At 38.6% G+C, this 13,211-nt stretch overlaps 1 protein-coding gene across 1 annotated transcript in view; it reads right to left on the bottom strand.

The window, feature by feature from the left end:
- Myo5a (myosin VA) overlaps positions 1–13,211 on the bottom strand; it is a 113,652-nt gene that overhangs the window by 62,662 nt on the left and 37,779 nt on the right. The window contains exons 10-14 of the mRNA XM_059269055.1: positions 11,374–11,639; positions 10,573–10,654; positions 7,274–7,414; positions 5,659–5,784; positions 3,252–3,335 (exon numbers count right to left, since the gene is read on the bottom strand). Of these exons, the coding sequence (XP_059125038.1) occupies positions 3,252–3,335; positions 5,659–5,784; positions 7,274–7,414; positions 10,573–10,654; positions 11,374–11,639 (699 nt within the window). The remainder of the gene's footprint in view (positions 1–3,251; positions 3,336–5,658; positions 5,785–7,273; positions 7,415–10,572; positions 10,655–11,373; positions 11,640–13,211) is intronic.

The raw sequence follows: 13,211 nt of genomic DNA, 5'->3' as shown, positions 1-13,211 counted from the left end.
TAGTCTAGCATGGTTGGCTATACAGAAGTAAAGAACTGTTTTAACATTATCTTGTAAGACAAAACTAAACCCACATTACAAAGAAGAAAAATTAGTTCCTAGAAGCTCTGTATAAAAACTCAGCTGGGTGGTGGTGGTGGTGGTGGCGGCGGCGGCGGCGGCGGCGGCGGCGGCGGCGGCGGCGGCGGCAGCAGCAGCAGCAGCAGCAGCACACGCCTTTAATCCCAGCACTTAAGAGGCAGAGACAGGTGGATCTCAGTGAGTTCGGGGCCAGCTTGGTCTACAGAGTGAGTTCCAAGATAGCCAGGGCTATACAGAGAAATCTTGTCTCAGAAAAAAGAAAAAGAAAAAAAAAGTGAGATGATTCTGTGATAGCCATGTACTACAAGTTCTTAGCTCTGCTATCATTCCCAATAAATTGCTGGCTCCACATTAGTAGCTGCCATACTTCATTTATATCTCTTCCCTGTGAAAGGTTTCATAGAACTAGGCTACTATGCCATGTTAACCAGTGGGTGCTACAATTTAACTTGGCATCTACACTATCCACCAGGTAACAGATTAGTTATCAGAGTTCAGAATACACACACACACACACACACACACACACACACACACACACACACACTTGAGGGTAGGACTACTTCTAATAGAAATTCTAAACTAGAATTCCCTGTATAACTTTCCCTTTTGAAGAAAGTGCGCTGCCAGGCATGGTGTGACACACTCACAACCCCAGTACTTGAGAAGGCAAAAAGATTGTGAGTTTCGTGATGACCTGGACTATAGAGCAAAACCTGGTTAAGAAATCTGGTGTGGTGGCACATGTGTCTATAGTCTTAGAAATTAGGAGGTAAATGGAGGCGGTTCAGAGCTCAAAGTCAGCCTCAGCTGCCCATCTACATAGTTTGAGGCCAGCCTGGACTAAACAACATCCTGTCTTAATAAGCACACAATAGTAAAATCAAACAAAGCTGGGGGACGACTCAATTGGTAAAGTGTTTGTCTTGGTGAGTTTGAGCTCCACTGGCCACATAAAAAGTTGGGCAAGGTGGCACATGCCTGTAGTCCTAATAGCGAAGAGAAGACAGGAGGGTCCCTGGGGTTCACTGGTCACTCACTCTGTTTACTGCTGAGCTCCCAATCAATGAAAGACTGTGTCTCAAAAGAAGTAGACAGTGTTCCTAAGGACAGCCTGAGACTGTCCTCCTGCCTCCGCACACATACTCATACACTTGGGCATGTGTGTCCCTGTGTGCATGCTGGTGCACGCGGAGCATATACTTTGAAATACTGCACCAGGAACTGTTCTATAATGTATTCTTCATAGGCTGTTTTTCTTGGATCTTGTTCTGGTGCCTCTGCCGGCTGCCTCTGTTAATTGGAATATCTGGCTTCAGCTTTCGTAGTTTTTAATCTACATCCTTTCTCAGTCTCATGCTTTAAAAGGCACCGAGTTCTGAAGCCCACAGCATTTCTACCACTGCTCTGCCTTTCCCTCTGACTTGCCTTTATTCCTCACTTTCCATATGACATTTCTACCTGGCTATCTCACTTCCCATATGACATTTCTACCTGGCTATCTCACTCCCCATATGACATTTCTACCTGGCTATCTCACTTCCCATATGACATTTCTACCTGGCTATCTCACTCCCCATATGACATTTCTACCTGGCTATCTCCAACTCACATTTTAAGCAAAACAAACCTAAAACAGACACAAATGGATTTTATGTTGTTATTATCACCAAAGCTTCAGTTCAAAACACAAAGCATAAATATCAGCAAACTGGTCCTTTCAAAAGAACAAACTAGTACTGCATTACACCTGTTTCATACCAGGTTCAGAGAGATGATAAAGTTCAGGTCTCTTGGTTGAACTGCTGCAAAGACTGGGAACAAGAATGGCCTTTGAACTTATGCAAATAAAAAACTATCCCTACTTCAACTGCAACAATAGTTCACAGACTGGCTTTCCCAATGACTCTTCAAATACACTGCCTCCTTATGATTAAGGACCCAGTAGTCGAACAGGAAATTAAGAATAAAGACAGAGCTGATTATGGTATGTCTAGAATGAGAACCTGTGCTTTGAGCTAAATTATTTTGACAAAGTATTAACAACAGAACATCATGCTTACATGATAGATTAAAGTGATAAAGACCTGTGAATCCCACTTTATGATTGTCACTGTAAAAAAAGTTTGCCTTGCACATCAATCCTCTATGTTAAAAAAGTACTAACACTCAATGCTTGTTAAGGTTAAAAAAACTGATTTTTCTATAAACATTTGACTCATCTCTGAGGGTTAAAACTAGGATTTGGCCTTCATGTAATCTTTATATTATTAACATAATTAAATATAAAAAGTTGTTATTTTAAAAATGAGAATCCTCTCATCTATATACTATATCACAGATGTTAAGAGGATTCTCTTGAAATAAGCCAGAAAAACAAGGGTGCCAATCAGTGATATATAAGGTTCACGTGAATGTTTTTACTTTTTAAGTGATTACTTGCAGCATCAAGTAACTGACTTCTTGGTTTGCTCCCTTAGGCTGACTGTGTGCCCCTCTCCCATCCTTTCCAGATAAAGGCCAACAGGTGGTGGTACAGACCAACTTAACTAGTCATACTTCTTTGCCATCTGGAATATTCTTTCTCCTAGTGAAAGCAGTGGTTATAGTATTTGTTCTTCTGAAAAAATAATTCAAACACTTTGGGTCACATCTGAAATCACACCCATGATGACTTAGAGTCACTCTCCACTTAGATGGAGTGCAATGGGCCATGTTTCTAACAAATCCCTTCAAAACGATGGAGCAGAAAAACCCTCTTGTCTGCGTTTCTCACAAAGGCACAGGGAGGGTAGAGCCACTGTGGAGACCAGGATTTAGAGCTGGAAGACCACATGGCGGAGTGGTTAGGAGCAGGTTCTAAACAAGACAGCTTGAGTTTAACCCAACTTGGGAACTCACCAGTCCTAAGTCCCTACACCTCAGCTCCTCATCTGTAGATGAGAGTAATGTAATACCACATCACTGTAAGAATCAGATATGTCAACATTTGAAAGGTACTCTGCACAGGACCAGACATACATTAAGCAAGTACTATATATTTGATAAATTTAAAACTTTTGATAAAAAATCATGTTAGAAAAATCATTATTAGTATTAAAAGACTAATGCTAAAGCAATTCACATTTTAGAGAACATATCCTGATAAGAGTACGTCTATTCATGGTTACCTTGCTTGACTTAAGGACTTTAATTTGTTCTTCAAAAACGGTGTCTTTATTCTTTTCAAGAAAGCCTTCACACTGGTACTCCACCTGAAATCACATGAAAAAATATCTCCTTAACTGACAACACTTTTGAATAGATGCTGTCATCATCAACAAAGCATATTTCTTTGCCCAGGCTCTATGGCTAGCTCTCAGCAAATGGTATATCAGTCTTTTCTAAGAGGTCAGTACCATTTCCAGGAGGATGTGTGGTAATTCACTATAGTAAACCTGAGAAGATACACACAAAGGCCTCTAAGTCCTACCATAGAGCTACCAGCACATCCATGCTTATTGCTGTACTAGTCATAACAACTAAGAAGTGAAACCAGTCTCAATGTCCATCAACAGATGAATACATAAAGAAAATGTGGTACTTATATATACAATGAAATTTTATCCAGCCACAGTAAAAAATAAAATGTCATGAAATCATGACATCTGTAGGAAAACTGATACAACTGGAAATCATTATGTTAAGTGAAATAAGCCAAACCCAGAAAGACAAATACTTCATGTCTTCCCTCATCTGTAGATCCTAGATTTCAGTGCGTGTGTGTGTGTGTGTGTGTGTGTGTGTGTGTGTGTGTGTGTGTTTCTATGCAGATATGAACATAGGTCATGAAACTAGAGAAGGGAACATAAGAGGAAAAAAGAGCTCTCAACTGGGAAGAAAGAAAAGCTATGGAATAGATGTGACATGAAGGCAGAACTGTGGCCGTGGGATATGGAGTATGAACCCAGGAGAAGGGCAGGGAACAGTGGAAAGGACTGGAGGAGGGGATAAACAAGAACAAAGTATGTAAGAAAGAAGGATCAAATGAAATCCATGGCACACACCAAGAATTTTAGCAACTATGTATGAGGTAGAAGCAGGAATATTAGGAATTCAAGGTTGGCCTCAGCTACACAGTAAGTTTAAGACCAGCCTTAGCTACATAGACCTTGTCTCAAAATACAAAAATCCATTACCTTACATGTTAACTTAAAAAAAACTAATAAAATAGTAAAATAAAAGAGAAATATGTAACCTAGTAAAAGTCTACAATTACCAATTTCCTAGATAAGTGTGGCAGTGACTGCTGATAAACTGTGTTCAAAAATGATCAATCAATTCATGGGCAAGCAGGCTTGCAAGCTGCCCTCTCCCAGGTTAAAGAGAGCCCCTGCCAGGCTGACCCAGCATATCTTCTAAGCTAGTCCAGCATCTGCATCAAGCAGAAGTGTTCCTCCTGTGCGTCAGGACCCCTTTGGGAGTCAATGTACCCTTCCACAGGGGTCACCTGAGACCACTGGAAAAGAGATATAATACAATTGATAACAGTAACAAAATTATAGTTATGAAGTAGTAACAAAATAATTCTATGGTTAGAGGTCACCACAGCATGAGGAACTGTATTAAAGGGTCACAGCATTAGGAAGATTGAGGACCACTACTCTGAGAAAAGATTAAGTAGAGAGAATATGGGAAGAGGTGAGGAGCTGATCATGGACAGAGAGAAGATGGTCAAATATTGTATAATTTGGTAAAATGGGACTACTTGAGAATTAATTCCTTTGCTTCTAAAACCCTACAATGTCAGCCATTTGCCACTCAAGGGGCTCTACATCCTGTACTCCTTAGGTCACCTTAGTTCTACAAAGGTTTCAAGCTAAAACTAGACAATCAGAAGACCATTCATAAAGAGGCCTCCAGAAATCTCACAACACAGCCTATCCTACAACTTCTTTGAAATGTAAACTAGTCACCGGATCCCTGACTTGCTAAGTGAACTATAGAACTTGTGAAAAACATAATACCATGCTTTTACAGAAGGTGACAAAAATCCAGTCTCTATTCTGAAGCCTGTGAGATCTTTAGAATTTTATAATTTTTCATGCATTTAGAGATGCAGTATATATGTGTGTGTGTATATATATATATATATATATATATATATATATATACCATTTTAAATGCTACCAGAAAAGTTTTATAGTCATCTATACCATATATTACATAAACATTAACATTTCCATACTTAAACATGTAAGTAAGTAACCACCTTAATTGGGCTTAAAAATTATAAATATATCTCATGCTAGTTCAAGTTACAGATCAGGTTTCGCTGCTAAATGAGTTATGAAAACACTTGTGGTTTTCAGTTCTTGGATCACATATTAGACAAAAGACTTTGACCCGTATTTATTTAATATATAATCCAACTGCAGTTAAAGTAAGAGAAAACCAAGAAACCAGCACTGAAGATTGCTTTTCCTGAAATGACCTTAAAGAAAGCAACATTGCAAAGAAAGACAATACTTGAATACTGATTTTTATTATAACTCAATATAAAGTGTTAAAAAGGTAAAAGACAAAAAGTTTCCTTACTTTGTCAGCAAAATGTTTGATGATGAAGGCTTTGTTTGACATACGGGGCTTCTCAAAGAGGGCACATTTGTTCAAATGTGTGTTGTACAGTTTTTGAGCCCAGGTATCATCTGTGCCTTTAGGCATCTTGGGGAGAAAAAAGAGAAATGACTGAGCACTAAGGGTCTTCTGGAATATCAGCAACAAGAGACCAGTTCCTATGTTCAACTAAGAATTCATCCTTCCTTCTCATCAGCACAAATGAACCACCAATGAAGTACATAGTTGAGGCCTTCCTGGGGGTGACCCAGCACATTTCAGTGATCATTTGCCTATACCAGGAGTTATCAAATCAATATTTAATTTTTTAGTGCAATAAAGGCTTTATAAGTTAAAGATGAAATACAACTATTAGGCATACTTTTAATTTTTTGTTAAATGGAGGTAACATTTATACACAGTGAAATATTAATTTAATACAGAAAGGTATGAACTGATAGTCTCCTCTTGCCATTTCTAGAAACTTTATTTTTTTTTTCCTATTTTTAAGACATGTGCTTGAATGGGCTCATTCAATATATATATATATATATATACATATGCATATGTATATGTATATATACACACACACACACACACACATATATATACACTCCTTGCATTTTCTCCTCTTACTTATGGTCTAGGATGTTATTAACTTTTTGTTATGACAACTGTCATATTCCCTTAAGTACATACATCCCTTCAATATATTTGCAAGTATACTTATAGGTTAAACTCCCAGGTCAAAAGGCATGCATGTTTATGATTCTGCTTTCCTCTAAAATATCTGTATGAATTTTTACCCTTCATCAAATGTAACATGTAATATTAACTTAGTCTCAACAAAATAAAGGTATCAAATTTAAAGTAACCTCAGGATACCATTTTTGCTTTGCTTTCATATTTTTAATCTCAAGTACAGATGAGTACTTATCTATCACATACATTCTTTTGTAAAACACACAATTTTTAATTTATTGTTATTGTGTGTATTTGAGGACAAGTACATGCCCTTTCACTGTTGGATCTGGGGATGGAACTCAGGTGGTCATATCTGTATGGCAAGCATTTTTATCCACTGAGCCATCTCAGCAGTCCCACATATATTTTAACACACTAAGTATGGCGCCTTATGAGGGCCAACATATAGTAGGCTGTGATTTCTTGTAGATAAACTGAAAGAAAATTAAGAAAAAAGATAGATTTGCCTAAGGTCCTTCAGTAACAAAGTGAAGGATCCAATGATTTTCTAACATGCTGAATCTATAAATGTTAAAGTTAAAGACTATTATTTATGTCAGTAGCAAAGAACAACTAGTCAATACTCAAAACTTACAGCTATTTAGAACTATAATTCAAAATAATTTTTGTGCAATTTCTTGTATTTCTTTCAATACATCCTATTGCTGAACAAAAAACATTAAAGATAAAAAAAAAAGGCCCCTTGGGGTCTAGTGTCTCTTCAAAATGAAAGAGCGAACCCGGCTTGTCACAATGATGTCTCTTATACTGAAGAGTCTCTGCTTGCACCCACTTGTGTAGCTGTGATGCATCTATCTTGACAGGCTAAAGTACTCCAGAAAATCATAATCACCTTACACTCCTCATCCAGCAAATCTAGAATGCCCATTTTAGATTCTATAAGATTGATACAAGGCTGATTATCATAGAAATCTATGAGTGTCCATGGAATTTGTTCCTTCATATATTCCTCTTGTTCCAATTTGAAGACATGCTGAAACAGAGAGAGAATGGCAGTCATTATCAGATCATATCATGAAGAATGTAATCAAGAAGCACATGTCTGTGGAATACGGAGGATACCAACATGACAAGACAGTTCATGGCCTCCAGCAACGACAGCAGCATGGAGAAGTGTGGCTGAAATCATGTACAGAAAACCTCAGCTCTAAGTATTCATCATGAACAAATATATCTAAGCATGTAAGTGTTCTGTTAATTTTTGTTATGTTTGGGGCAGGGTCTCAGTGTAGACCAGGTTAGCCCAAGGCTCTCTACGTAGCCCAGGCCAGCTTTGAATTTGTACTCTATCTCAGCCTCCCAACTTCTGGGATTACAGGCATTCATCACCACACCAGGCCTATAAATGATTTGAATAGCAGATAAATGCAACAGTCCACGTGACTTTTTTTTTTTTTTTTTGGTTTTTCGAGACAGGGTTTTTCTGTGTAGCTTTGCGCCTTTCCTGGAACTCACTTGGTAGCCCAGGCTGGCCTCGAACTCACAGAGATCCGCCTGGCTCTGCCTCCCGAGTGCTGGGATTAAAGGCGTGCACCACCACTGCCCGGCCCCACGTGACTTTTTAAATGTACATTTCCAAAACTGTGTCAAGTTTTTTCCTGAACTTATTGTACAGAACTCTTAACATGAGACACAAGAATGCCTCAGTTGGCATTGATCAGCTATGCAGAATGAATGCCTTCCAGATTACTTAACAGCTAGGCAGTGATTTCAATGTAAAAAACTGATTTTTCCAAGTTGCTGTGTTCAGAAGTACAGTTGCCTCAGAATTAAATGACAGTTGTCCTTGTATATCTGCCTTGTTTATTCTTCTCAGATAAGGAGTCTCATGTTTCTGGAATGTACACTGAATACTGCAAGCAGCTACAAGCACTACCAACCCACTGATACCTCTGCTAAAGGCTCCAGGTACCATGCACACCACTACTTCTTATCTCCATTCACTCTTTTTTTTTTTTTTTTTTTTTTTTTTTGGTTGTTGTTGTTGTTTTTTTGGTTTTTTGAGACAGGGTTTTTCTGTGTAGCTTTGCGCCTTTCCTGGAACTCGGTTTGGAGGCCAGGCTGGCCTCGAACTCACAGAGATCCGCCTGGCTCTGCCTCCCGAGTGCTGGGATTAAAGGCGTGCGCCACCACCGCCCGGCCTCCATTCACTCTTTAATCAGCTTATGTACTGAGTCTATACTCCATGGCAGCCACTGCTTGTGGTCAACAACACAGACATGGAAGCTACACTTGTGAATTGGGAGAGAACTGGGATACATCAAATAGTCACAAAGAATAAAATTACAAATGCTAATGACATTACAAAGGAGAAAACAAACGTCCTCATCTAGTTTGGGCAGGCTTCCCTGGGGAAGAGCTTGCCATCAAGTTCTGAATATGAACAGACGCTAAACCGGTCCAGGTGGGCAGAGCAATCAAACCACTGTCTGCGCTTTGGCCTGCTGCTTCAGCCAAGCTGGCTGACAACACGGCCTCTAGTCTCTACGGATGCTAATGACCACTACTGCCTTTTCAATTTTTCTTATTTCTTCTGGATCCTTTGGCTCACTCTTAATTGCTCTTTTTTTTTTTCTAGAAAAAGTAGCTTTTTGTGGCTACTAACAATACCTATCTTCTAGAACCCCAAGGTTTAGAACTCAAAGGTGACACAGAGATTTTTGAAACTAACACTCTCTCTCTCTCTCTCTCTCTCTCTCTCTCTCTCTCTCTCTGCCCTTGATACCTTCCCACTATATTTTATACTTATAAAAATATTATCTTAGCTCATTTACAGTAATAATCCTTGGTCAAAAAGATCATCCATATAATTCTAATTAACAAATTTAGAGGGGCTGGAGAGACAGCTCGGCATTTAAAAGCACTTGTTGCTCTTGCAGAGGACCTAGGTTTGGTTCCCTGTACTCACAGGTGGCTCATAACTGTCCATAACTGGTGAAAAACCGGTTCCGTTACTATGGAAAACCTTAAGGTTTTAAAGTTCACGTCTACATTATTTCACTGTATCAAACAGCTTTACTTGCTAAATAAAGATGCTTTGTTTATCAAAGTACTTATAATATTTGATGTCAAATATCCTAGAAGCTTAAAACTTTGGTCCCAAATGTACATAACCCCAATCTGTTTCTATGTAAATATTTTTAATTTTTCTTTGCTACTTTTTTTAGTATTTATTTTAAGAGAATATATTTTAAAAGTATGTATTTTAAAATAATATGCTTATCAGCTTTTTTTGACTCCTCAATTTGAAACTTTATTTTGTCTTTGTTTTCTCCATTTTATGGTCTTTATTCAACAATATATACATATATACATATTGCTGAATACATATATATATGTAAAAAGATTTCATATCCCAGAAAATAAAGTTTGAAAACAAGTAGCATTTAAACATAGCATAGTATTCTATCACAGTTGAAACTTTTCTCTTCTTTAAAGGACTCAACAAAACCTAAAAATGAACTATGCTATGTCTAGTTTTATCTAATGCAATCATTTTTGTTCTCTCTGAAAATAAAAAAGATGTTTTTCAGCACATCTTACTGTTTTTCACTATTATGACAATTTATATACAGATTATTTTGAGGAAATTTATCATTAATTTCAGGCAAAAACAAAAACCATTGTTTGAACTGAATGGTATGGCAGTGGCAAGTCTGTAATCCAGTACTTGGAATGCAGAGGAAGGAGGTTAGCTCAAAGTCAACGTGGGCCACTTCCAAAATATGCCCAGTGCCATTGCCTCTGCGAAGAATTTACCCACTGAGAAGGATTTGGGAAATTCTGACCTCTTGCTACCCCAGTAAACGGTGGTGAAGGTGGTTACAACCCCACAGACTGCTGGCTTCCAAACAGCGAGCAGAAGGACTCGGTGGTAGCGCCTGCCCCACTTCTTGCCTCTCTCATTCAAATGAGCTGTCCCAAATGTTCATCATCCTCGATAAGGGATAGCTGACAAACGTTTTTTAATGATCCATCAATTTGTAATGCTCAGTTCCCTGGCGGCTTCACTATTCTAAATCCACATGATAATTATAGTTCAGGAGTTTATTTCACAGACCACGCTTCTAACAAAGACTAAAAATTCAAAAGTTTATAAGCAGAATTTTATTCAAGAAAGAAAATTCTTACCATGTTGAATTGTTGCTGTAGTTTTTCATTTGCATAATTTATGCAGAACTGTTCAAAACTATTTATCTCAAATGTTTCAAATCTGTAACACCAAAAAAGTAAGGTAGGAAGAAAAGAAAAAGAATAAATAGCTTTAAAAAAATATTTAAAATATGCATACTTGGAAGAAAAAAATGGGAAGTTCCTTAACACTATCACATTTTATTTATGTATCAGATAAAGGTTTGTTGGAAAGACAGAACATGATGAGCATCAGCTGAGACAAAGATTCCCTCTGTACGGCCCTGCCTACAGATGTACAGTTTGGGTTTTTGGGTTTTTGAGGTTCATTCACCCTTCAGTACAAAACAACAGAACTAAGCTAAGGCCACAGTTCCTCTCAATGTATACTATCAACATTACATACAGAGAAGGGGGACAGAAATAGTAATGTTATAGGCTCTTCTGAAAAACTGAACCAGAGAGTGGAAAACTAGCTGCCAGTAACCAGATAAGGCAACTAGAAATTATACTTTTTAGAAATTCAATCATTTATCATGTGAGAGTCTGAAACCAATTAATTCTACCTATTGGCTTAGTAAGTAGGATCTGGAGTTGAGATAATTTTTGTTTAAGCAGTATTTATTTTTTTTAAAGCATCATTATATCTCTATCATCAAAGACACTTCTAAATGGTCATAAGTAGGATTTCCTTTCTTCTCCACTACAAAACAAAATTAAATAGTGCTCCAAGTTACAAAAAACACTCCCAACAAACAACTGTTTTCCAGCAGGGTAGGGCAGGAAGCCAAATGCACTTACCCGTAAATATCCAGCACGCCAATGAAAGAATGCTGCTTGACAGCAGAATGGAGAGCCTGATTGACATGGTCTACAATCCAGTTAAAGAGTTTGGCATAGATGTGCTTTGCTAAAGCATCTCGGGCATTTGTGGCCTGCAGCTTAGAGATGGGCTTGATGTATGTCTCTGTGGCAGTAGCCAGCTTTCGGTGGCAGAGCCAGTGACACATCTCTTCATAATCCACACCCATGAGGTCACAGAAGATGATAAGTGGCTCGTGCTTGGGCTGCCAAAAAAGAACGTGTTATTGCCTATGGCCAGATCAGTTAAAGAGTAAGTCCTGCAAAAGGAAGTAAGAAAATTCGCAATATCTCTGTCATATAGACATCAACATCACTCACACCTCATCAGTGAGATAATCAGAAGCATCCATAACCCAGCATCTGAATGTCACTTTGCAATCTCTTGTAGGACTCATTTGAAACAAAGTAACTTTCTTGGTGCTTCATAGATTTGTCTGTATCTCTCTTAGGACATACTCAATCACTCAGTCAGAAATCTGTCAGCTGGTCAACAAATCCGTGTCAGTAAACAAGAACAGGCATGGCCCTGTGATGGTCTGAATGAGAATGCCCCCCAGTAGCTCATGTATTTCATTCAGTACTTGGACACCAGTTGCTGGGACTATTTGGGAAGGATTAGGAGATGTGGCCTTCTTGAAGGAGGTGTATCACTGGGAGCAGGTTTTGAGATTTCAAAAGCCCACGCCACTCCCAGTGTGTCTGTCTCTACCTTGTGCTTGTGGGTCAAGATGTAAGCTTTCAGCTACAGCCTTAGTGCCATGCCTGTCTGCCTGCTGCCACGTTCCTTGCTGTGACAGTCATGGACTCACTCTCTGAAACTGTAAGCCTCAAATAAATGACTTCTTCTACAGTTGCCATGTTCATGGTGTCTTATCACAGCAACAGAAAAGTAACGAGGACAGCCCCTTCCCAACAAATGCTTGCAGTCTTCAGAGGAAGTAGATATGACTGATTGCTTCTTGAAATGTGAAACACCACAAAGAGGCAGACACTGTGCTGAGAGTCCACATGAGGAGTTCACTCTGTCCAGCAAGGCAGGAGACAATTACCTTAGACCATAGATTAGAATATGAAAGAACAGCAGGTACTTCTTGGACAAGAAGAGGAGGAACGTTGTCTAAGTTGGGGGGAACATGAGAGAAAAGCAATTCTGTAATAGGAGGGAAACCAGCAAGAGAAGGGGCTGAAGCTAAGTACAGCAGGAAATACGTAAAATGAAGCTACAAAGACCATGGTTGACCTTTATCCTCAGGCCACTGAAGGTTTGAACTAGACAGTCTGATGTCACTTGAGGGACTTTTTGGATTAGAATTCTTTAATGATCGACATATCCCTGAATAATGCCTTACATGTTTTCTGTGGACCTTATATGAATGGATGTTTGATAAATACTTGTCTTGTTTAATCCACATCAGTGTGTTTTATTTTCCCCTGTCTTCCATATGCATCAAATTACATTTGACAACATTCTTGGGGAATGGGCAGGGTATACATTTATTTCTCATTGAAAAATGAGGAAATGAGATCCAAAAGAACAATAACCTTGACGACAATCACATGGTAGTTTATATCAGCACTGCCATTAAAACCTGAGTTTCCTGATGCCCTCGTCCCTGGACCCTTCCCAGTCAAGCAGCCCTTCCCTGACAGTAATCATTTCAGATACAAATCAGTGTCTTGACTAACAACAATACTGATCTTTAAGGAGTGATATGTCCTACAGCATGGATAGACTTTGAAAGACCACATATTCAATTTACATTAGTGTCCAGAAT

This window comes from Peromyscus eremicus, chromosome 7 (genome assembly GCF_949786415.1).
Source record: "Peromyscus eremicus chromosome 7, PerEre_H2_v1, whole genome shotgun sequence".
Lineage (NCBI taxonomy): Eukaryota > Metazoa > Chordata > Mammalia > Rodentia > Cricetidae > Peromyscus > Peromyscus eremicus.
Note: the sequence above shows the minus strand (reverse complement) of the source record. Positions and strands in the feature narration are given on the sequence as shown.